The sequence below is a fragment of the Bos javanicus genome, chromosome 22 (genome assembly GCF_032452875.1).
Source record: "Bos javanicus breed banteng chromosome 22, ARS-OSU_banteng_1.0, whole genome shotgun sequence".
Taxonomy (NCBI): domain Eukaryota; kingdom Metazoa; phylum Chordata; class Mammalia; order Artiodactyla; family Bovidae; genus Bos; species Bos javanicus.
The window spans coordinates 17,481,024-17,507,259 of record NC_083889.1 but is presented as its reverse complement, the minus strand read 5'-3'; the positions used below and the strand labels follow the sequence as shown (position 1 = coordinate 17,507,259).

Genomic DNA, 26,236 nt, shown 5'->3' with positions numbered 1-26,236 from the left:
ATTGTATCAATACAGCCAGCACCACTATCTAAATTTAGAGTATTTTCATCACCCCAAAGGAAGCCCTGTACATTAGCAGTCACTCTCCATTCTTTTCTGCCCCAACTCCTGACAACCAATAATCTGCTTTCTATCTATATACATTTGTCTATTCTGGACATTTCAAATAAACAGAATCATATAATATGTGGTCTTTTGTAACTGGTTTCTTTCACTTAGCACACTTGTTTTCAAGGTTCATCCATGCTGTATCTGTATTCATTCCTTTTCATGGCTGAAGATTCCATTATAGGGATTTACCATATTTTATTCATCAGTTGATTGTTTCTAGTCTTTGGCTATTATGCATGAAACTGCTATCAAGTTCCAGGAGTGGAATTGCTGAGTTATATGGTTACTCTATGTTTAACATTTTGAGGAACTTTCAGACTATTTTCCAAAGTGGCTGCACCAGTTTACATTCCCTCCAGCAATGTATGATGGTTCCAGTTTCTCTACATCCTCACCAACACTTGTGGTTATCTGACTTTTATATTTCAGCCACCATGGAGGGGCTGTGCTTTCGACTTGGATTTCCTTAGTAACTAATGATGCTGAGCATCTTTTCATGTACTTATTGGCCACTTACATATGTTGTTTAGAGAAATGCCTATTCAAATCCTTTGCCCATCTCTTAATGGGGTCGCTGCCTGTTTATTGTGAAGCATGTTTTTCTTTGGCTTTGGAAATGACTCTGATATTTCATTTGCCTCTGGTTACTTTTCCAGCTTACCCAGGTCCTGTTGGATTTTATTCCCACTCAATCTCCTATAATGAGAGCTGTAGGATCATATAATCGTCGGTCTCACAGAATTAGTCTCATAGAATTAGTCTAATAGAAGCCTAAATAAACATCTGATGCAATGTTTGGCAAATAGAAAAAGCTCAGAAATGTTTGCTGATTATATGGAATGAATGAATGCAGAGAATTCAGCAAGAAAATCATAGCCCTTTAAGAAGAAAGGAACCTAAGAAGTAACCTAATCTAGGATGAAAAATGGCAGGATGCACACTGCCCCTTTAAATTCCCTGGCCATGGCAGACCTCATTAATTGATCACCGTACTATCTTTAACTAAAGCCTTGAGGGGGCTCATAATCCTCAACATAAGGCTCTGGGTGCAAGTGTGCGTACCAAGTCACTACATTTGGTCTGACTCTTTGTGACACTACAGACCATAGCCCACCAGGCTCCTCTGTCCATGGGATTCTCCAAGCAAGAGTACTGGAGTGGGTTGCCATGCCCTCCTCCAGGGGATCTTCCTGACCCAGGAATTGAACCAGTATTTCTTAGTCTCCTGCACTGGAGGCAGGTTCTTTACCACTAGCGCCACCTGGGAAGCCCAGGGCTCTGGGTAGCCACTACCAATTGATGACAGTTCATATGAGAAAGGAGATTTGTTCATAATCACTGTCAAATTTTAAAACTGAAGTTCAGAGGGTTGTTATAAATGTGGCATCTGCAAAAATCAGCCTGTCTGACTCCAAAACTAGCACTTTCACCATGTCACACAAAAGCACTTCTCCAGCATCAATACACAAGGATTCTGTATGGCCCGGCTTTGGCCTGGCAGTGGCAATTTCTTCAGAATGGTTCTTTAGCTGGTTCCCAGGTGTTGGTTGGTACCCCAGTGCTATTGCCTCTTGTTGGGACACATTAAGGCCCAGTCAGCACCCCCAGCCACTAAATCGACCTCCAGGGCAGGCTCCACCCACACTAATGCCTGGTGATTCTTGCCAGAAGATGCTCCCTGCACGAGAGTCTCATCACAGTTCAGCTCTCCAGCCAGCTGAGCATCTCTCCTTCTGCTGACCTTGGCCAGAGGCCTAACAAGTGCTAGCAGAGGCATGGCCAACCCTGCCTCCACCACAGCACTGCCCCCTGAGGGGAGCAGCTGCCAACAGCATTAATCCACCCCCAGACACTCGGGGTGCAGAGCGGGAGGCCCAGGCTGGAGGGAGCCTGACCCTCCCCTTCCTGCCTCGTCCCAATCCCCAGGGCCTCTGCTTGCCTTCTCCTTCATCTTCTCGATCTTCTTCACAGAGCTGCGGCGCTGGGGCCGGTCCTCATGCCGGAGCAGGTTCATGCTGAGGTCTCCTGACTTGTTGAACTGCTTCTCCTCCTGCTTCTCGGCCTCCTTCAGCTTGCTTTCCGCACTGATGCTCTCTGCATGGTACATGTGGTAGGTTTTCATGACCTGGGGACACATGAGCGCAGGCAATCAAAAGGCTGTTACAGCCCAGCACGGGTGGCCCTTAGTGCTGCCAACTCCCTTCCAACTTTGGTGCTCTGGTCAGCTCTGCCCCTGCCCTCTTCCCATGACATGCTCTGAAACCCCTAGGCTCTTCATTTTTATACAAGCTGTCTGAGGACTGGAGATGATGACTATCATCATTAAGGCCTTGCTGAGTGCCAGGAATGAACCAGTAAAGAGGAAATTAAAAGGGCCACTGCAGCTTCTGAGCTTCTGGGGGCTCTGGGAAGTGATGTAATGAACGTGGCCTTCCTCAGCTGGCCCCCGCCCACCCAGCCCTGCCAGCTGTGTGGCTTGCCTCCCTCTCCCATCGCTTTCCCAGTGTCGTTGGAAAAGGCTCTCCTTAGGTGTTCGTGGGATTTCCATGGGATCATCCTTCTTACTTACACACAAATCATTTTCTCAGCTGTTTCCTTAAGTAAATTTGGCCTGCAAATGGCTCTGTTCCCAAAAGGAATATTATTGGTAACCTAATAGATATTCTATGTTCTCAGAAATAAATTCATCCCTAGCTACTATAAAATTAATTCCTTTAAAGTAAATTGCACAGTGCTACCCTAATTCCATATTAAGAATTAGATATTGCTATAACAAAGGAATTTTTGAGTCAGAAGAAATTCTACACATCATCTACTCCAACCACCAAGTTTTACGAACAGGAAAACCAAGGTGTAGAAAAACAAAGTGGTGTATCCAAGATCATACAGTATTATCAGTATGGTTTCCAGACTTTACATCCTTGTGATCGTCTTAAGAATCAAGATACCGAACACTCCCATCACACCAACAAGATCCCTCGTGCCCCTTTCTGATCCATCCCCACCACTTACCCCAGCCCCCTGCAGTCACTGATTTGCTTTCTGACACTGCAGATTGGTTTTGTGTCTTCTAGAACTTCATATATATGGACCCATAGAGTATAAACTCTTTTACACCTACCCTTGTTCACTCAGCATAATTTTTTCGAGATTCTCCCATGTTTCTGCATGTATCAGCAATTCTTTTTTTATTGCTGATTAGTATTCCCTTGTATGGCTATACCGCAATTTGTTGATCTGTTCACACATTGATCGTTATTTGGATTGTGTATAGTTTCTGGCTATTATGAACAACACTGCTGAGAATGTTCACATACAATTCTTTCTGTTGATGGATGTTTTCGTTACTCCTAAGTAAATAGGAGTGGAATAGAGGGTCATAGATTAAATATAAATGATATACGTAACCACAGTAAAAATTTGGTCTCAGACTTTTAATACTATCATATCATACTGTCTCCTTCATTCATTACCATTTGCTCAGCAGATGTATTTGGAGCAGCTTTAGAGCAAGCGAGGCCAGTCCTATACCAACAGTATTCTATCTCCCAGTCCCCAACTAGGTCTATACTTTCCCTTTGCAATATCAAGTTCATGATCATCTTTCTATGCTAAAGAACACAAGAAATTTCTGGAATTCATGGCTCCTGAGTCTTGTTGGTCCTTTTCTCCTGCTGTTTGGACAATTAACAGTAGCTAATGGAGCAGAGGTGATCCCCCGGGGATGGGACATGCTTCCACCTAACCAGGCCCTTTAAGTCAAAGAACTCCGATTGAATTACTGGCCAACGTTATTATCTCCTTCACGTCAAAGTCCTGTGAAGTTAGATTATTAGAATGAGATTCTAATAAGATTCTGTGATTCTTACCATGAAATCACAGCATGGATCTGTTGTTAAGGAAGTTTGTCATACATCATGAGTCAGCAGGGTCAACACCTATTGTAGAGCAGGTTAGGTAAGAATGTGGACTCTGGCCTAAATATCTGGGCTGAATCCTGTTGCTGCCACTTACCAGTTGTGTGATCTTGGGCAAGTCACATAACCTTTCTGACCTCTGCTCCCTCATCTATAAAATGGGGATAATAATAGCACCTATCTCATAGGTTTGTGATGAGACTAAATAAGTTAATTTTTTAAGATACTGAAATCAATACCAACTACACAGTAAAAGCCACGTAAGCATAAGCTGCTACCATTGCCACCACCATTTACATGTCTGATTTGGGCTGAGGGTTTGAAAATCTTGAACTTACTTATTTGACTTCAGGAAAATACAAACTCTAGAAACCATTAGCTAATGTGGGGAAAAAATTTTATTCTACACCACATTTCTCCCTCCTTTCATCCTGAAAACCTCTCCAAATTTCAAAATAAATGAAAACTTCCAGTCAACTTGTCTTTGTAGAACTTGATGAGAAGACTTCTCTGCATCCGGCCCTTTTTTTTTTTTTTTTTGGAGTTGCTCTAAAGCTTCTAAAGAGGCCCTTCTTGCTGGTTTCATCCCTTCCTTCATCCCCTCCAACTTCTCTAAGCTTACTTCTAAACAACTCAATGGGCCAGAAAATGTGCTGGATCAAAGTGTTTTCGACATCTAGTGGCCAAAGGCAATGACTGCAGGTTTATGGATGACCAACGTAGTTGCCTATTTCCAACAATCTTTAAGCCGTGGCTCCTGGAATGGAATGTGACTCAGATCTGGGAAGCCTGCTGAAGGCTGTCTCTGGGCCCCCATTCTCGAACCTTTCCTTGACCCCTCCACCTTCACAGACACCACTGGCGTCTGCATTCCTGCCCCGTGCTGCTGGTGCTGTTCGTTTCTGAACTCCATTTCCTTTCTGGGTTCAAGGATTCCTGCAAAATCCATTTTTTCCCCCATTTCAGCTGCTGAGGTCTGCTTATCTCAAGCACTGATTTATCGTGTGTGTTGGGTAGTTCAGAGGAAGAGACAGCACTTCAATTTGCACCTAGAGCTTCCCATCCAATCATTCACGCATCCATTCATCCAAGTGATCAAGGTCAGCATCCCAGCTGGGCTTTCTCAGCCTCCCACATTTTCCTTTGGCTACTTTTCTACTCCTCTTGAATCACAGAGTACTCTTCCTGCCCTCCATCAAGCCAGATTCCCAGAGTAGTCTCTGAACTGCATTCCAAAAGCCCCATGATTGGAGAACACAGCCCAGTGACCCTGGGGTCAAACTCTACGTGATTCAATTGGTAATTCCTGATCCCAAGAATCATGGTGAACTGGACTGCCCAGGGACACTTATGTCAGACAGCTGCTACAAGAAAGCTCACCTGGGGACCTCTCTGAAGTGAGTCTATTTATGCCCAGAACCCTCTAGATGCTTCCTTTATTTAATTACCTGAAACAGGGGCTTTGGCATGAAAGGCCCTTAGCTCAATGGTCCAGAACAGTCTGCTTAATATTGCCAGTCCAGGAGGTGCTGAATAATATTTAAATTTACCTATTACTTCAGACTTTGCAAACCTCTCTTTTTATTATCCATAAGGAGCATTTCAATTAATCCTGGGAAGCAGCAGAATAATAATAATAGCAGCTAACATTTACTGAACACTTACTACATGCCAGGCCTACTTCTAAGCACCTCACAGACATTGATTCACTTATTTTTCACACAACCCCTATGAGGTAGACTATATTCTGCCTGCTTTACCAACGAGGAAACCACAACATAGGGATGAAAGGGTGCTCTGCACCATGGAGACTCAGGAGACCTGCTTCTGAGACTTGACCCTCCTACCACTTGCTGGGTGACTGTGTGGCAGAGGCTTGACCTCTCTGTGCTGCCTGGCAAAGACCAGGGGGGGCTTGCAGAGACCTGGGGAAGCTGTGACTGCAGAGTGGCAGGCTGCCAGCAGTGTGGGGGTGGGGAAAGGAGCAGAGGAGGATGCAGGAGTTCAGTCAAGTCACTGGGACACAGTCTTCAACCTGGGATCTCTGGAAGGGCCTCAGAGACACCCAGAAGCTTACTGCCAGATGGGAGTTCACTTTCCAGCCCTCGAGATCCTATCAGGGACAGCCTTTCAGAAGAAGTCTAGCACAGGTTGAGAAGTACTAGGCAGGGATATGTAAGTGGAGACCACTGTTCTTGGCCCCAAATCAGTTTCATAGGTTCTCAGAGACGCTCCAGAAACCTTGATATATTATCCTGTCACTGAAGGAGACTGAGGCCCAGAAATGACAAGTTTGGGTCCTAAGTCATACAGCAAGCCAGATGGCCAGGCTGTCCATATTTCCTCTTCTGGTGATCATGCTGCCTTTGCTGTGCACGCTGTGCCTCCTGCATCTTCCCAAAGCCTCAGATCATGATAATAGGAAAGTATTATCTGCACGGTTCTTCAAATCCAGATTTAGATGCAAAAGAAGGCAAAGGCAATCTGGAAGTTCACATCATTAATAAAGGGACAGACTGGGGCAGGATAAGGATCAGTTTTTAGAAAAAAAGGTTCTCAATAATGCAATTCTGTGTACGTGTCCTCCACCCAACAGGAAGGGCCATCCCTGGGCCACACAAGAGTTGTGAATGAAGTGAGACCCTGGGCCAGAGCATAACAAAGACATCCTTAAGGAAAAGAGAAGTACCCAAACTTCAGTCTGACCACCACACTCTGTGCTGCCTACGTTCTCCGTAGAAGTTCTAATCACTGTCTTACTCATTTTGCACCTTTATAAACGGTCTCGCCCAACTCGAGTGCAAAGTCCATAAGGGCCAGGACACCGTCCATGATCGTAATCCCTGTATTAGAGCAGAGATTGGTACCCAGCAAGTATCAGTGTATATTCGCATGAATAAATGAATGACAGCTAGATGGCTGGCTGGATAAAATGGTGGCTGGATAGGCAGATAGGTGGGTGGGTGGAAGGAGGCGTGGCAAGATGGATAGATGGGTGGCAGGTGGATGAATGGATGGATGGCTAGATAGATGGGTGAGTAGGTGGAAGGATGGGATGGACAAGGATAAAATTGAGTCTATTGCTTTTGCTCTAATGAATATATAATCTTTGGGGGTAGGGCAACAGCTACACCTTCAATTGCTAAATATTTATGGAACAGCTCATGATGGGCCTGGTACTGCACTCGGACCTACACGAGGAAACACTACAATGTAGAAGACAGAGACAGTCTCACTGAATACACACTCTAGTAGGGAGACAAACATTGTGCAAGTGATTATCACAGCATATGAGAAGTGCTATGATGAGGGGAGTAAGGGCTGCTAAAGGAAGGCTTCTTAGAGGGGAAGTGATACCTAAATTAAACTTTGAAGGAAGAGCAGCTGTCAGATGGGTGAACAGGGTGTGGAGTGGGGGAGGACTGTTCCAGACAAAGGGAGCAACGTCAGTATTAAGCCCAGTAGAAACGTGAGCCAAACAGGTTTGAGGAACAGCTTACAGGTAGGAGAACACCAGGTGCTTGTCTGAAAACCAGCCAACGGAGCCACTTTCTTCTCCTCCCCGAGCTTCTCTCCCTCAGCAGACATCTGCTGTTTTTCTCTGTCGAGGATCAGCCAGTCCTCCTCCTTCTGGAATGGCTTCCTGATTTTCTTTGAGGAAATCCCCCAAATTCCCTTCCACCGTTCTCGGCCCATGTGGTTCAAGGGAAACCGACACCACCCTCCAATCCTTGCATGTGGGCAGGAGACCCAGGCCTGACCTGTCAGTAAACATGATGTTAATCCGGCTGCAGTGATGGGACCCCCAACCTGGCCAGTTAGAAACAGCCCTTGGGCTCTGCTGGAGACAAGGGGAAGGCAGTGTTTGCTGTCCACTAGGGGGCGCTGAGCTGATAGGAAGTGAGCCTGTAGGGGGCGGGGATGGTGGGGGATGGACGTGGGCCAACTTTATCTCCACAGGAGAGAAGCCTCCTGTAGAGAAAAACAACATCAAATGAGGGAGGGGATGGTGGAAGGAAGGAAAGAAGGAAGGGAGAGAGAAAGAGAGACAGAAAAGAAGAAAAAGGGAGGGAGGGAATAAGATAAAAATGGAGAAGATGTCGTTCTGCTGCTTTTGCTCTGGTGAGTATATTGGCGGCTGGGGGCAGGGGGAAGGCAGCTGCACTTCCAATAATTAAGTATTTATTGAACAATTTATTATGTGCAGGCACTGTATACCAGGTGCTGCAAATTCTACTGTGTGGAAGACAGATAGGGTCTCTGCGCTTAGATTACACACTCTGCTGGGGAGAAAGACAATGCAATTAGTGGGTCAGCCTCCGAGATTCAGTAAGTTGCCATTTTTACATGTCAGATTGTCCTGGCTTTCTGTCTCTTGCTCCTGAATGAGTCCCAAAAGGTGGACTTCCTTCCGCACTAGATTTCCCACTATCCAGATCACCCCTGGCCTCTACTGGCCAGACTTAGTGTCTGACTCACACTGACTGGCTGAACAGGGGCTACTCATCTCGGGTCCTGGCTTCCTGCTTCTGTCCCTCCCTCTCCACCCAGGAAAGTCCACTGTCATTCAGCTCCAATCCAAGACCATCTCTTCTCCGCTCACACCGTGTCCATATCCCTGCTGACACCTGTCACATGGCCAAGCCATGACCCATCCTCTGGACACATGGATCATCAGTAAACGTCAGCTGTGTGAAGGAATGTCTCCATGGGAGAGCTGAGAGGGGTAGGGAGGTTGTCTAGAGGGAAACCTTATTGCCCTCATTCTTCTAAGGACCACTGCCAGCCCTAGATGACACTGGGCACACGCCTGGCCAGCAGGCTGTGACAGGCCGGCAGGGCCTGCCATGCCCTGGTCTCCCTCCCAGGGCGGCATGAAGAGACAAGCCTGAGAGGAACCTCAGAGTTCCTCTAGCTTCCTGTCTTCATCCTGCAGATGTGGAATCGAGGACCAAAGCCCAGCTAACTTGCACTGCATCAGGGTTTCCCAAAGTGTGCAATGGGAACAACTTACTTGTGTTAGAGAAGTGATTTCAGGTGTTACAGACATGTTATTAACTCTTTTCAGTTCTCTTGGAATCCTTCTGATTATATTAGGGGGAAAAACTCAGCTCAGTGCTCTCATATCTAATGCCTGCCTTGGAGGCAGCACCAAGAATTAATATTGGAAGGGACAGTTAGGGAGTTTGGGATGGACATGTACACACTGCTGTATTTAAGATGGATAACCAACGAGGACCTATTGAATAGCACAAGGAACTCTGCTCAGTGTTATGTGGCAGCCTGGATGGGAGGGGAGTTTGAGGAAGAAGAATGGATACATGTTTAGGTATGGTTGAGTCCCTTTGTTGTTCATCTGAAACTATCTCAACATTTGCTGATCACTATACTACAATATAAAATAAAGTTTTTTAAAAAGAATTAACATTGTTTTTTCTCTGTTTAGCTAATGGAAACCTTCTTTTATGCCAGTTTGTTTTCACTCACTAATGTGAAGTGTCATTTCCTTCCAAAATATATATGTGTGTGTGTGTGTGTGTGTGTGTGTGCATGTGCTCGGCACTCAGTCGTGTCCAATGCTTTGAGGTCCCATGGACTATAGCCTGCCAGGCTTCTCTGTCCATGGAATTTTCCAGGCAAGAATACTGGAGCAGGTGGCCACTTTTTTAATATACGTGTGTTTATATAAATAGTTGAATGTATTTATGTAAGCAACTTCTGCGGGTAGACTTGGAGCAGGCCCTGCCACGCCCCGACTGGGTGGCCTTGGGCTGGCTACCTGGCCTTTCTGTGCCTCACACTGCTTGTCTCTAAAATGGGTGGTAACAGCACCACCTACCTCAAAAGTGAACTGAGCATGAAAGAATTAAGACACTGGGCGTTGAGACCCATTTCTGGCATGTGATAAGCTCCATGTAAGAGTGGAGGCTCTAAGCACTAATGAAATGAAACAATCTCCAAAACATAACAATAATAGCAAGGTGCAGAGCAAGCTGCACAAGGCCCAGCTGGTGCCCCTGTGCAGGATACGTGTGTCCGTGTACCTTGGTGATGAATTACATCTCTCTCCAAGGAGTCACCCGCTGAACTAGAAACTAATAACTGGGCATGTATGGGAGGAGGGGGAGAGGCAGGTAACAGGAGACACTCTTATCACTTGGTACCTTTTTGTACTGTTTAACTATCAGGGATTTTTTCCATTGTGCATGCATTATCTATCTCTAACTTTAAATATTCAACAATTCTTTATAAATGGTCTCTCTGGCTCGAGTATGAAGGATGGGAGGATGGGAGATGGGAGACCAATCAGGAGGTGGCTGAACTTTTTTAGGCAAAATATTCTCTGAGCTCGAGCTAGCCTAGTGGAGCGGTAGGCAGGAGGAGAGAGGGAAGGAAAAATGAAAAATATTTATGCTTCACTTTCATAAACACACAATGATTTAACACTGATATTTGCCAGGCACTGTGCTATGCTCTATGCCACTCACTCATGGAATCCAGAGGATGAGGTGGTGAATCCCCATATTCTAGGGGGCTGAGACCCAAAGGGTTTGACAAGTGACAGGGCCTGGAACCCAGATCCATTTGGTTCTAAAAACCTGTATTCTTTTCAGTACACATGGCTGCTTCTCCATAAATTAATTACAACAGGGAGAGGTGTATTTTTTTTTTTTAAAGACTTGATTCAAAGAAAACTATTAAGTAAATGGCACAGAGCCCAATGGCATGATGAAAGCACGGTGCTTATATTTCAGTGATGACAGATGTCAATCCAGAAAGATACACAGTGAAGCTGGCATGGAGCTGGGGCCAGAACCCAGGTTGCAGGATCCCGTCTCAAGCTCTCTCTACTATTGCATCCCTGAGAATGGTCATCGATAGGGAGACAGGGAGATGCCACTACAAAAATTTATCTGAGGGCCCAGAATTGATTTCACACGCCTAAGCCCAGTGCAAATCAAATCGAAGATGGAGTAAGTAAAAGGTGGAGCCCATCTGTTACTCCAGTGTCCACCTGTCACCAGCAGTGGGCTCGTATGGATGCTCCTCAGGCCCCTCCACATCGCCCTGAAGCAAGTCTCAGGGCCCCGCTAGCCATGCTGGGCTGGGAAGGCAGACCCAGCAGCCCTGCCTGGGGGAGCCTCAAGCAGAGCTCCTGAGCCGGAGGAGGGGCCAGGTGACAGATGCTACAATGTTTGTTAGTGCAAAGCACAACAGGTGCATTTTGTGATGTAGAACTATTGAAAATCTGAACATTTTTTAGCTGAACAACAAAAACAGAATGTGTTGTTTCTGTTTTGTTTTGGCTTTGCTTCTTCCAGAAGGACTGGCACACTGGCCCACATTCTCGACCTCTGCCCTTCTTTCCTCCCAGGCCAATACACGATGAACAAGAGCCATATTGCGCCAGGCTGATGGGAGTCTAGGGGAAAAGAGGTGAGGTGTGACGCAGGGTGTGCATGTGTGTGTGTGCGTGCGCCCTGGCATGTTTTACAAAGAAGGGCACCTCAAGGTGATGAGGACTAGGCAGAAGGAAGCCTTGTCAAGTGAATGAATGAATGAATGAACCAATGAACAAATGAACTAACAAAATGCCCAGCCCTGCAGTCTTCTCGGTGTCCTTCCTGATCCCAGATGGGGACAAGTCTTTTCCCTAAAGTGGGAGATGGGCAACCTTAAGCATTCATCTCTATCATCATTATGCCCTTACCACCTCTTCTATAAAACATTACAAGAAAAAACATGGGATTCCTGGACAATCCTTTCTCAACATCATTTCCTTTTTAGTCCCTGTGGTCATGACTCGGGCTGGGGGAGGAGGGAACATCTAAAGGCTTGCAAAATCAGGCATGGTAACCAGAAAGAAATACCCAGTAACAAAGCGTGGAACTGGGGTCCAGAGTGCCCCCAGTAGCGGGGTGCTTCAGTAGATTGTTTACGAAGATGGCCACAGCAGTGGCTCGATGGCCTCAGGGAGATCACTTTGCATTGGCACTTCAGAAGCAGTTTGCCTCTCCACCCTACAACTGTGGACTTGGCTGTGTGACTTGATTTGGGCAATGAGCTGTCAGCACATGTGACACAAAGGCTTGAAACCCCACTGGTGTTTTCCCATTTGGAGCTCTTTTTTTTTTTTGATTGGTCAGGAAATTTTAGCTATATCACTGGCTCCAGTGGAACCCAGCCCAAATCACTAACCCACAGAATCATGAACAAATAAAATAGTTGTCATTTTCAGACACTGAGTTTTGACATAATTTGTTACACAGTCATTGATAACTGATACAGCCTTAAGCAAGGCTTTATTTCTTTGTGCCTCAGTTTCCTTATCTGTAAAATGTGTGTTAATTAAATGATACATATAAAGTATCTAAAAGTGTGAAATACATTCTGGCCACGGTTGTTATTACTATCCTTGTTTTGACAATAAGGAAAAAGGACGATATTTGACTTGGCTGAGCTGGGAGGTCGTGCAGTAGAAATTCAAACCTCCCCCTGTAATGTTTGCTCTGCTACGATCATATGTTGTCTCCCCTACGGAGAATTCCTTTTCTCTTCCTCTCTACCTGTCTGCTTTGCTAATTCCTACCATCTAAAGGCACTGGGCTCAGAACTCACCCTGGATTTCAGTAAGCCTCCGGGAGCCAGCCCTTCACCTTCTGAATCCTCAGTGAGTCTCTCATGAATGCCCACACTCCCCCGTCATTACCTCACTCAGCCAATCTGTCCCGACTGCCTTCTAGGTGGCAGCACCACCCTCGGGGACAGCGGTGGGGACACTACAGAGAACCTGGAGCCACCGCCGGGGACCCCCAGTCCAGGCGCCCTCCCTCCGAGTCCATGTATCCAGCCCACGCTAGGATCTGACCAGTTCACAAGTTTACTCTCATCTTCCCGGGCAGGTTCTAAATTCCTTGCAGACAAAACCAGTTTCTTTCATTTATTCACAGATCCCTCCTTCCATCCCTGGGAATAACAGGGATGTACAAGACACTTCAAAGACCAGCTCTTGAAATGTTCACAGCCTGCTGCTCTTCCTCCTGTGCTGCTAAGACCATAGAAGGCAGTCCCAAATATCTGAATGTAAGTGAATTTCTGGTCAACGATAGAAAACTCAGTGCAGACAACAAATGACCTGATGGGGGTCGGGGTGCTGTGGGCACTGCCAGGGTCTCACTTTTCTGCAGCAAGTGGCAAAAGGAGAGAGTGGGGAGGGGCTGCCCCTTCCTTCCCCTTCGGTTCTGAGGCCATCGAGAGGCCGCTGGGAGATGGGAAGAGGGACCAACCTGCCCACCTGGCCTGTTTGTCTAATACCAAGGGCATGCACTTCTGTCCAGACACCCTGCCCCACGGCCAGCAGGGACACACGTGTGTAGGCACCAGCATTACCCTCTTGGTCCCTAACAACTGCCTGCCCGATCCAGCCCACAAACTGGAGAAAGCTTCTATTGCCAACCTGAGTTTCACTGAGAGCTGAAGAAAGACACAACAGCCAGGTGCGATCTGAGGCTTTGGGCCTCAAGTGTAGCGCTTCTCACCAAAATCTGACTCCAGGGAGTGTATATGCCAACTGAACAGACAGGGCAGAGAACTTCAGGATAACACAAGGAGTTTTTTAAAGCAGCCACAGGAATTTGAGGCCCAGAGGTGACAGCTTTCTTAAGGTGGTGGAGCTCGGTCTAGGTTTGCAAACTGAGTATGACACAAGTAAGTGTAAGAGGACAGAGGGAATAACAGGGGTGAAGGAGCCAAGGTGGGGGGATTTGGGGGTGAACAGAGAGCCCCCAGGAGGGGCGCCCAGCTGAAGCCCAGAGGAAAGCTTCGAGATCTGAGTGGGAGCAGCCAGGATCCCAAATACAGACCCAGGTGCTGGAATACCATGGAGGTGAAGTGCCTGAGAAACAGGAAAAGGTCCTGGATGGAGAACAAACCCTCTGCAGAGAAACATTTCATCTGGTTTCCGGTCTCGCCCCGTTGTCACCATACTCCCCCGCCGCAGGAACGCACAGCCTGCCTCACCCTCACACGCTCCAGGGAGCTGGAGACAGAGTGTGAGAGAACTGTGGGCTCCAACACGCTGTGCCTCTGGGCTCTCTTTCCTCCGGGTGTTCTTCACATGTCTTCCCTTTCCTTCTCTAATAAGCAGGCATTATTACTTCTGCCTATCCGCTGGATCTGAAGCCAGGTGTCCGGCTCCAGAGTCTGTGCTATAAACCACGAGGTGATTCTCCCCCACAATCCCAGCTGCCTCAAAGTCAGGTTATGTTTTCTCCATCAGCAGTGCCTCTTTTCGCCCGAAGCAATGATCTAATTAAAAACTGTCAGGGCTCAAATTTTTCTCCTTAACTTGGAATCATAGAAATATGTGTTTCAACGTTGGTAGACCAACCACTAGGAAGTCTTACCCCCATTTTTCTGATTGGGAGACTGAGGCCCAGAAGAGGAAATGCCTGGCCCAAAGTCTCATAGCTGGTTGGAGTCTGAGGCAGGACTTCCTATCTGAAGTCCAGGCTCTTGGGCAAAGTCTCTTAGCCCCTGAGGGGTCCACCAGCTACTAATCACACAGGATGTGGACTGAGAAAGATAACAATATCAACGAGAGGGGCCTTCTCACAGCCTGCTCTTGGTCCTCTCATACCAGGGATTTTCAAATATAATTTTAGCCTCAGAATCCTCCTCCTTTAATGAGACACTTGATAAGTAATCTCCACATACTTAAAACATAACAATTTGATTCCAGCCTGGTGGCCTTAGGGGTGGAAGTCCTGTGGTTCTGTCTGCTGGGCCTCCCCACCTCTGGGGCTGTCCCTGGGGCTCTCACTCCTCCCCAAGGAAGCCCATGGCTCCTCAAAGCACAGGCTATAACTTCCAGCACCACTAAACCAGTGTGCTTGTGTTCCCCATTGCCTCACCTTCTTGGATTCTAACACCCATCCCAAACCCAGTTAGATCTCAAGCCCAAGCAGGCAGCAAGGTTAGTTCTGGGCCAAATTGTGCACATTCTGAAATTATTACCCTGAGATGGCAAGGCATGCTTATCAACCCCACCCCGGCCTCATGTGACCCTTCGAATAGTGCTCCATTTTGCAGATAAGAATACTGAGACCCAGATGAGCTCCACGCCCCACAGTCAGTAAGAAGTGGGCCTCAGCTTCTTCCTGTCCTACCTGAGCCTGGCTCTCCCCACCTCAGCTTGGCATCTTCTGCTTTGAAAGGTAACATGTTCTCATGGCTGGCAGATAATCTGAATCTCTGAACTTTTACAAACTAAATGTGCCCAGGGCCCCTCCCCAGATATTCTGAAACAGAAGCTGGGGCTGTGAGCCATTTTATCCCACCCTGATAATCCTGCTGTCACTCGAGCAAAGGACAGAGCAAAAGGGCCCAGGGTTACCCCAGACCACTGGTCAGCCTCCCTCCAGTGCTGGGCATGGAAGCAAAGGGGGCTCAATCCCAAACAGTAGTGGAACCCAGGGTGAGACTTACTGTGTAGAGCTCGTTGGTGACCTTCAGTAGCTCCTCATGCATCTGCAGGCCGATCTCCTTGCTCTGTAATGTGGAAGAACAAATGTCAAAGGGGCAGAAGGGTGCTGGCTGCACTGACCAACTTCCTTTTCAACACAGAAAGGGCAGCAATGCTTGGGGTCACGTGAGAAGGGGTACAGTAATCCACATAAACCTCACTGACCCAAATCTGAATTCTTCAACTTATCTCCATGAAACGAATCCACAGAGAGAGATTCCTTACAACAGGAATTCCTGGACCATGTAAGCTGGGGAACTCTATATATCACCTCCCTACCTTGGTGAGTCACAGGGACATCATACCAAAAATTCTGAGGAGCCCCACAGCCAATCAACCTGTTCATCTTTCTGTAATCCTGGGTATCCTAAGCTGATGTGGTCAGAATGTGTGTCCCTAGCTCAGCATTCCTTAACATCTCATGAGACTGGAGTTCCAAAGAACCCGGTTTAACAAATAATTATCTAGCCTTTCAATTCAGTAACAGCCCAAGTAAACAGAGAGTCCACTGGAGCATGAGGCAGGGCATATGGGTTCTAGCCTGGCTGCATCACTGTCTGGCCCATGGCCTTGGAACTGAAGTTATTGAATCTATAAAATATATATATATATAAACTTTAAAAAGTTGCTTGAACAAAATGAGACAGGTTTTCTTACTGCAGAACTTTTCAGAGGCTTTCATCCCCTCGTGTGCATGGACTTTCTAAGGCGGGGGGCATATAGCACGCAAGTGTAGTTGACCTCAACCCAAACCACAAGGTGACATATATATTTAATACATTGAGGGACACAAGTCAAAGAACAATGAACAAATAATTTCCAGGTCCTCTCCAGCCTGAAGAGTCCAGGATTCTGTTATTTTGTGTATTATTATTATTATTACAGTCAGCCAAGTATTCTGTATCCAAGGATTCAACCAACTGTGAATTTAAAATATTTGAAAAAAATAATCTAGAGAGTTCCAAAAAGCAAAGCTTCGATTTGCCTTGTGCTGCCAGCTATTTACACATAATTCTATTCACACAGAATTCATAACTATTAACATGGTATTTACATTGTACTAGGTATTATAAGTAATCTAGAGATGATTTAAAGTATATGATTTAGAGAATGTACATCTTTATATGCAGATACTATGCCATTTTATACAAGGATCTAGCGCATCTTTGGATTTTGGTATCCACTTGGTTGGCGGGGGAGGTGGCAGTGTTGATGGTCCTGGAACTAAACTCCCCATATTGCTGGATGACTGCACTGTCATTATTATTTGAGGGGAGAGAAACTGCTCTTCCCGTTTTCCCAGGTCATCGTGTAAAACTTCCATATTGACAAAGGGAGCTCTGCTCCTTGACAGCAGAGCCCTCCTGTCCTTTCTCTCAGCTCCCTTGGCCTCCAGCATGGTCAGCAACTGACTTGCAGAGACCAGCCTTCCTCTAGTTCCTGCACAGATCAGAGCCCTGGACTCTGGGGTCGCTAGGAAGATTCAGCACCAGACACGCCTTCCTAGGCTCTGCTTCAGGCCCATCTCATTCCCCTCAGCTTCTAGGCCTGGCAGGGCCAAGAATCACCTCTCCAAAGGCAGCCCTTACAGGTGTCAGATTTCCTAACAGAGAACAGGAGCTCTGGGGCAATTCCAGAGATCTGTTTAGACCTCCCTCCAGCTCTGCTGACTAAAGCAAGGGGACCCAATGCAGAGGCTCAGGACTATCTCAGCAGAATTTTCTGTGTAGAGCTCCCAGGGAACCTTCTGTCACATCATGGGCATCTACAGAGGTACCCAACAAGCCGTTTCCATCTCCTTCCACTCTCCCTGAGTCTCAGCAGCTGCCTCAGTTTCTCCTGCAGCCCCTCCCCCTGACGTTTGCTTCAGACTCTCTGACACCCCTCAGTGACCTCCTCTTGGTCTGGCCAACGTCTCTAACACCCAAGACTTCGTTTCTTATGTATTTATTTTTATGATATAACTTTTTTGCTAGGTAACAAGTGCACGTGGTTAAAGAAACTCTAACAGCCAGCAAAAAGTGAAAAGTAGGTCTCCTGAGTTCCCAGAACCCCACTCAGAAGCACTTACTATTAAAGGTTTCTTCTGGTGCCTTCTAGAAACAGTCTATGAATATACACACATACAGCTGGATAGCATATGTTCTTTTTTTAATATAAATGAAAGTAATCTACACAAGCTTTTGCATCTTGCTTTTTTCCACCAAACAATGTATCTGACAGATTTTTTTTCCTTGACAGGCCATGTAGCTCTTGCATTCTCCTTTTCTATTAATAATAGCTTGGGGTTCCATACACCAGATATGTCATAACTAATTAACCAGCCGGTTGTTTCCAGTCTCCTAATATTCCAAACAAGGATGCAGTGAACATCTCTGCACTCTGTCACTGTGCACATGGGCAGGGACCCTTGTCAGATAAATTTCTTGAAGCAGCTCTATTGGGAAGAGCCTGGCCTTCTCAGCTCTGCCCCAGCCAGCTTCCCATGCACTGCTGACTTCAGCTCCCACTTCTCGGTGATTGGCAGCCATGTCATCACCTCCATGGCCCTCTCTTGGGCTCTGTCTGCATAACCCCAAAGACCCTATCTTCAGCTGTTGCAAAACAATATAATTTGGATGACCCCCTCATCACATCAAATTCAAATTATCCAAAAGAAAATGTGTGATGTTTCTTCCATCTCCTCAGGTTCAGTCAATGGGATAATATCTTCCCAGACATGGCGACTGGAAATTTGGAGCTATTTTTGACACTTTAAAAAAATTCCTCCATCCTCAATCCAACTTGTCACCGCATCCTACCGTCAAACTGCCCAGTACTTTGTTCTCTGCAGCAGACAATGCCAACTCCCTCCCCAGCATCCAATCTTGCCTTTCCTGCTTCCTAACAGAGCCATGAATCTGGCTCTGTGTTCATCTCTCCAGTCAAGTTCTTTCAAGGACATAGCCTACCCCATCCCGACTCAAGATGGTGCATTCTGTATGTGTTGTTAGTCCAGGGGTGAGTATGTGACAACTGCATGGAAGAGGACTGAGAAGGTTGAGGGGAAGGTTTCAGCTCTTCTACTGAGTGGTAGCAAAAGTGCCTGGAGTCTCAGTGGCTATCAGCAGACCTCTTAGGACCAGGAGAGGAAGCAGCTTCGGCTGGCAGAATGAAAACCTAAATCCTAATGACCTCCCAAGAAACTGGTTGAACTGAATCCACAGGCTGTCTCCTGCAGAACTTCTACTTTTGTGGCTTTACTAGTTAAGTTATTTAAAAGCTGGATTTTCTGTCACTTGCAGCCCAAAGCAACCCACATTTTCCACCCCCAGTCCCGGAGCAAGCAATGGCATCACTGCAGGGCCCAGATTCCTGAGCTGCCCCTCAACAAAGTCCTGACTCTAGCCCCCCATTCCTCATGCCCATCCCAGTGTCATTTCCTAGAAGAGTATTTTACTGTGTTCCTCCAAAACTGTCTCACTGCCTACGGGATCGAGACCCAGCTCTTAAGCTTGACTTTAAAGGCTCTATGTGACCAGCACAGGGTGATGTGCTTGTGTGCTAAGTCACTTCAGTCATGTCTGACTCTTTGTGACCCCGTGGATCGTAGCCTGCCAGGCTCCTCTGTCCATGGGATCTCCCAGACAAGAATACTGGACTGGGTTGCCATGACCTACTCCAGGGGATCGTCCCAACCCAGGGATCAAACTTGCATCTCCTACACTGGCAGGCAGGTCCTTTACCATTAATGCCATCTGGGAAGCCTAGTTACTAGGTGGAGAGGGCTCAAATTCAGAGCCAGAGAGATGGAGATTGGAGATAGGATGTTAAAAACCATTTAACCTCTCAGCACCTCTGCTTCCTCGCGTGCAGAAAGAGTGCCTGTTACTGTCCTTCTTTGCACTTACAATGGGAAGCATAGTGATCTACTTGTTTATGCATTTGTCACTTTTTTCCCCATTTGACTCCATGGGGTCAAAGAGACTTTCTCCCTGGTGACAGATGCTCAGATCCCCTCGTTGCTGGGGCCACTGGCAGCAGACAACCCCCAGCTGAGAGCATGCTTCAGTGATGGCATCAGAGGGCATGGGGACAAACCCTCCAAAGACTGACGCCTCATCCAAAGATATGGGGCGAAGAAACCAGTCTCTCCTGTCTCAACCTGGACAGCTTTAAAGGGTCATTCTATCTTTAGAACTCCTTGTAGGGCTGGCTAAGACCTTGAGTAAAGACTGCCTGCATCACACTTGACTTCACTCTGCTCCCCTTCTCCACCCTCCCTAGGGGTGGATCCCAAGTATCTCCCTGTTAAATTTATCTGCTGTTAAATTTAGGCCTCAGAGTCAGTTTCCCAGTCCCCAGCTTGCAGTGTCTCACTTTCCCACTCTTTCCGCGATGCCACAGAGCCTGTCACCCAGTGGGTGCTCATTAAATACGCTTGCTGAGTGAACCTATGAATGAACGCAGTGACGATTCCACTAAGCCTTAGTCTCCTCATGCATAAACATGGAACGATGCCATGGTGTCATGAAGCCCTTGTGAGGCCGGAAAGAGGTGGCAGCACTGGTGTCATACCAGACACAGGAGAAGAGCTTGGGCAATCATGTTACAGCCTGAATCAATACCTACTGGATGCCAGGGGCAATATGAAGAGGTTGCCCAGGAAAGGAAATTCATAATTGAATTTTTTATCAACTCTTCCCAGTTTGGTGGGATCAAGGGTCAAGAACCAAAATAGCATGATGTGGAAAAGGCTTCAAAAGAGTGAAAGAGGTGATATGGGATGAGGGGATAAAGAGGCTGGAGGGACCACCTCACCCTGCATGGGTGGCCAGAGACAGCATTCTAGGCAAAGGCCACAGCCTGAGCAAAGCCACGTTCCCCAGGAACAGGGGGAAGTACGGTTTGCAAAGACAGAAGCATAACAACAGAAGAACAGAAGACATGCTTGACATGGAGGCTGGGCCAGATCACAGAGGCTGACAAAGTGCATCTGGGAGCCTCCGAAGGTCTGCAAGCAGGAGTGTCTGATGGGCAGTCTGTGCTCTTTCAAGAAGATGAAGCTGTGGGTAGATGGAGGGTGGACTGGATGGAGGCAGTAAGTTTCCAGAGGGAAACTGCCTGAGTCTCTGCTCTCTCCCCATCAGCACCAGCCTGGGGGGGACTGCCACAGTGAGTGCTCAGCCAATAGTTACTGAACTGTGAAGGACTAAAGGCACTTTAGTTTTTATGGTTGGGTTTTGTTGGGAAAGGAAATAATCTCAACTACAGTTCCAGAAACTACTGAATGAGGAACCCAAACCAAACATTCCATCATGAACAGGAGGCCAAATCCCTGATCATCCCCGGCAAACATCACGCCCAGCCCTTGGGGACCCCAGGGGCAGTGTATTCACACTCTCTGTCCACATTTCTCGCATGACTTTCATGCCTATAGAGGCTGGGGTAGTGCGTTGCTTCCTTCATGCACAGGAAGTATGCAGACTGTAAAATATAACTATATTGGGCCAACGTAGGTTCAACCACAGCAGCCCTGGTTCCTTGCAGTGGGAAGGACAGAGCCCTGTCTCTTTGACCCCAAAGTCTATAAAATCAGGTGGCAGGTGGCCCCAGCCCTGACTCTTTTTTTGCCCATGGCAAAGGACAGTTAAACTTCCCTTAGGACCAGATAACTCTGAAGGAGGTTGGGGAGCTGTCCTGGGCTTAATTATAAGATGCTTAGCAGCCTTCCTGGCCTCTAATTTCTAGATGCCATAAGCACCCTCTACCCCAATCCCAAACTGCAACAACAGAAATTATCTCCAGACGTTGCCAAACGTTCCCTGGGGGACAAAATCACCCTGGGTAGAACCACTGCCCAAGGGCTCCAAGTGGCAGCCTCTCTAGCCTACAAATGTGTTTTATTTGGCCATTCAGAGTGTTCAAAAAATCTGACTTTTCCCAGCATTTAAAAATAAAAAATTCTCCTTACATGTCCAGATTTTCAGCTTCTCTTGCAAAACTAAAAGATCCAGAGAGGCTGAGCTCCCCAAATTGGAAAACGGGGGCCCCTCTGGATGGGTTGTGCTCTCCGGTTGGCCACAGAATCTCCATTCATTTGTCCATTTGAGTTTATGACCCAGAAACCAGTGGAGTCTCCCGGGGTGGCTGTCTGTATCCTCCTGGTGCTCATCCAGACAGCCATCCCAGAGCTGCCGAATCTGAACCTGTGAGAGGATCTTTACATAAGTGCCCTTCTCGTGTCCCCACCTCTGAGAGCTGCCGAAGAGTCTGCTTCCTGAGAATGAACCTCCGGACTCCCTTGTGGACCCCAACACCACTGCCTTTGTAGAATCCCACACCCCTGAACCCATCCTCCTGCTCACACTACTGTTTCCTGGAGCTCTGTGGCCAGGTCCTCACCTGGCTTCAGTTTGATTTACACAAGCATTTGTTGAATGACCTACTAGACACCAGCCTCCACGAGGCACTAAAGACTCAAAGCTGAGTGAGACCTGGCCCCTGTTCCATCAGCCACAGCCAGCATTTCTGGAGTACATTACATCAGTAAACACCATCCAAAGTCACCTCCATACGTTATCCAATGGAAACCATTAAGGCAGGTACTATTATACCTACGAGGCAGAAGAAGGCTGGCGGCTCAAATGAGTTAAGCAACTTGCCCCAGGCTATACAGCTCGGAAGGGGCAGAGCCAGGCTCAGGTTTTGGTTGGTCTAACCCCAAAGCTGGCACTCGTAAGAACTTTCTGTGGTCTGTTTCCCCAGCACCTAGATGAGATGCGGGCACACAGGTGAAGAGAAGCCACTGCAGTGCTGTCACAGAAATGAGTCCAGGCCAGAAGTCCAGGTTGCAAAGGAAGGCATGCCCTCTGGACTCCACCCGCCCATCATGTGCATGCTCTCACCACTTGTGCAAAAATCTGCATCCCTGGTCCTTGCCCTCACCTGCAGGCAGCTCAAGTTCTCCTTGACTTGGTACTCCTTGGCTCGCTTGCCCTGCTAGGCCTAAGTCAGCCATGCTGATCATCTCTGGCTTCTTCCTTTCTCCTTGCTCTGATAACAAAAGATGAGACATGGGTGGGACTGACTGCCGCTTGCCTTGTCATGCCAGATGGTCCATCCAGCACGGGACCCGGGATGACCAGGTCCTCTAGCGCCTTGTGTCTAGTGACTGGGTCAGAGATGGAAACATATTTCAGGCTGAGCTGATGCGAATCTTCCCTGAAGTTTTTTAAGAACCATATTCTCAGATCCTCTCTCCTCTGGGGTTGCTAAGCTAGGACGTCAGGGGTCTTGGGCTGCCCACCACAAGGATAGTCGGGATCTTGGCAACAGTATTTGTGTCCTGATCTCGTGATGCTTAGATAAGACCTACCTGTGGACTTTTCCAGCTTATAGAATCTTGTGAATTTCCACCTTGGCTCATGTGAAAGAATACTGATGCATTCTGTGCTTATTTTAGCATGAAGACACCAAATGACCACGGGGCGAGACAGTTTTCGGAACCTCTACCAAACACCAGCTTTCAAACAGTTTCTGCAAAAGAATCACTTTCCAACCAAGTAGAGAGAGTGTAAGCCCCTTAGAGGCTGGGGCTTTGGCTTCCCAGAATGCTGATAACAATGACTGGCGTACAAAAGGAGCTCCATAACACCTGTGCATGAGCTAAGCAGAACACAGACACTAAAAGAAGGCCAACTTTGACTCTCACTTTTTTGCAAAAAAAAAAAAAAAAGAAACAAAACCACATACATTCACATCAAGATGGCACCAGCTGACATTTTTTGACACAATGGTTCTGGAGTGAAATCAATGTTTCCACCAAAAAAGTCCTGCCGTGGATGACTGGATTTGGTTTTCAATGCAGAGCTAATCTCACTTTTAAGAGGAAACCCTTAAAACTGTTACTACAGATCCTAAGACTTCATGAATTATATTTAAAAAGTCCTCTTCAAGGGTATGTCTCTGTCTCTCTCAAGTTAACTCAAATGTGGAGCTGGTCACTCTGAACATTTAGAAAACATAAAAATCCTGAGTTTTAATCACAGGACTCCCTCTCACTTCTTCAGAGGATATCGTTCCAAAAAATGCTTCAGGAAACTGCAAGGCAGGGAGTAAGGTGGAGCCATCCTCAACTCCAGCCATCACATCAGGAGCTGAGTCAGCAACATCTGTCTCCCTTTTCTCTTTGCTTGATGTTCTCATGTCCGGTTTTCCCCCTCTGGGAACATTCCATGGCTTCCCTAGTTCTGGGGTTCCAAACAAACAATGGGAAACCAATACACAAACAAAACAAAGCAAAAACCAAAAACTCTGTCTCTTCTCATTCTAATCCATTGCTTTTCCACACTCCAGCTTGTTTTCTCATCAAATAACAAAACTGGAGACCCACAGATGTTCCCTATTTAAATAAATGATATATGTGAGCACTGGCCATCTCCCAGAGAGACTGTGTTTTTATTTCTAAAGCAAAGGCTTTAAGGGTGTGTCTCGGAGGGATGGAGCGTTTCCAAGGCTGTCCTGGAGGGCTGGTTCATCCCTGAACACGGCTGCTTGGACAGCTGACTGGCTGATTTCTCCAAGTAGGGTCCTAGCTTGCTGGTAACCCAGCAGCCAGCGCTCTGGCACGTCCCCACCCCTTGCCTCCCAACATCCTCCTCAGCCTACACTCTGCCCACCTCCCACCTGGACCTCTGTTATCCTTCCCCCTCCCCCACCCTCTTCCTTTCCCTGCTCCTCAAGACCTCTCTTCTTTCCTCCCCTTTGCAGACTGATTTCTGTTTCCTGTGGCTGCAACTCTAAATGTTGTCACCGACTTGTTTTCACAAGGATCTGGAACATCTGGGCTGGGAGGTTGGGCTTCAAGGAAACAGAAAGGCCCTGCACCCATTCATCAAATGCCCTGGACAGAGGTGGGCCCCACTGGTACCTCCCCAGGAGCCCTGCGATGGGCTGATGGGCCCATCGCGGGGCCAAGCAATACGCCTGGCATTGTGTCTGTCTAACCCCCTAATTACTCCCACCATCTCTCTGGGACCCTGTTTGTGCGAAAGCCTTCATTTTCAGAAATGCTTAAAATGACAGGTCTGAAGAAGCCCAAGGATACCTTGGAAAGGCATGACCAAGTGACCTGATGTGGTCAAGACAGGAGTTTCTGAATCGGTCCTAATAATACTAAATATTATCAATAACAAGTTATCACCGTTAGTAACAATGCTTAGTACTATTAGTACCAGCACTATAATACTTATCATTAAGGATAATAACAACAATAGCTATTGTTTCTTTGATCTCTTAGCATGTACCAGGCCCAATGATAACTGCATTACAGACAATACCTCACATAAGCCTAATATCAGCAATTTATGGGATATAACCCCTATTGTAACCCCACTTTAAAGATTAGGACACAGAGCCTCAGGGAAGGTGAAGAATTTGCTCAAGATCACAGAGGTAGTAAATGTGATTCTCTCTCAACCATTCCACTCTGTTGTTGGGAGAACTATGACTTTATGAGCCTTTAGAATTTTTTCCCCAAATATTCCAAAATAATTATAAAACACACATATTCCTCTGCCTTACTGTAAAAAGTACGCTGCTATTTATGAGGCTCTCCTTTAGGTCACTGTCAGTATCGGACAGCACCGTTTAGTAGAATCTCCTGTTTTCTATGACCAAGTCCTGGCCCCAACCCCTGGCTTCCTGCCCAAGGCAGGAGAACAGGGCCTGGGCCACTGGGCTGAGTCTCTGTGAAAACAGAACATACTCAGGAACAGTCTTTCCTGACTATGTCTCAGACTTTCTTTTTTTTTTTTTTTTTTTGCAAGGGTGAAGGGACATGAATCTCTCGCAGATAAGCATCAAAAGGCTCAGGGGATGGTTGAGGGTCTCTGTGTCTTAAGGAGTGTGACAAACCTGTCTTTCTGAAAAACCCATAGCTACAAAAACCGGAAATCCCTCAGCCTTGAGCTGTTTTCTCCCCCTCTGCTTTCTTTTCAAGGCGGATATGGATGTTGTCAGGATTATTTGTTGGATTTAAAACATTACTGATCATTTATTCCTGCTGAATCACTGACCTGAGACGTCTCTCCAACCTCCTTGTCATTTTTTAATCTGATCTTCTACTTTATTTGCATTGTTTGTGTAGAGGATGTAACAGAGGATTGCATTAGCATTTCAAAAATGTTTGTACCCATGTATCCACCCATCAATCCACCACATTCCCACCCATCCACTCATCCATCCATTCACCCATCCATCCACCCATCTGTCCACCCATCCATATCAACCTCCCTGACCCAGGCCCTGTTACCTTCCACCACTAACTTGAGCATTAGTGTATATGTGTAACAACTGAATCCAGCAACTCTCCATCAGATATACCAAATCAATCATCCTTAAACTTGGCTCTGATCATATCACCCCCTATTCAAGAACCTATCTTAGGTCATACTTAGAAGTGGAACTGCTGGGATACAGGCTATGTACCTCTTCCTTTTCTGTCACTGGACACTCCCACTCTTCTCCAAAGGGGCGAGTCCAGTTTACATGCTTATTAGCAGGACACAAGTGGCTCTGCTGCATCACATTCTTGCCAGCACTTGGATTGCTTGACAAACCTAAGAGGAGTCAAACTGTGTTTCATTTTGTTTTATTTTACCTTCTCCTGATTACCAGTAAGTATGAGCATCTTTTCTTATAG

The 26,236-nt window shown here is 46.8% G+C and overlaps 1 protein-coding gene across 5 annotated transcripts in view; it reads right to left on the bottom strand.

Moving 5' to 3' along the window:
- Positions 1-26,236, bottom strand: part of SRGAP3 (SLIT-ROBO Rho GTPase activating protein 3) — a 246,679-nt gene that overhangs the window by 68,214 nt on the left and 152,229 nt on the right. For all 5 annotated transcript variants that reach the window (XR_009732455.1, XM_061396335.1, XM_061396333.1 and 2 more), the window contains exons 4-5: positions 15,516-15,578; positions 2,051-2,236 (exon numbers count right to left, since the gene is read on the bottom strand). Coding sequence is in view for 4 of the 5 variants with exons in the window: in XM_061396335.1 (XP_061252319.1) it covers positions 2,051-2,236; positions 15,516-15,578 (249 nt within the window). In the remaining variant the exon portion in view is untranslated. The remainder of the gene's footprint in view (positions 1-2,050; positions 2,237-15,515; positions 15,579-26,236) is intronic.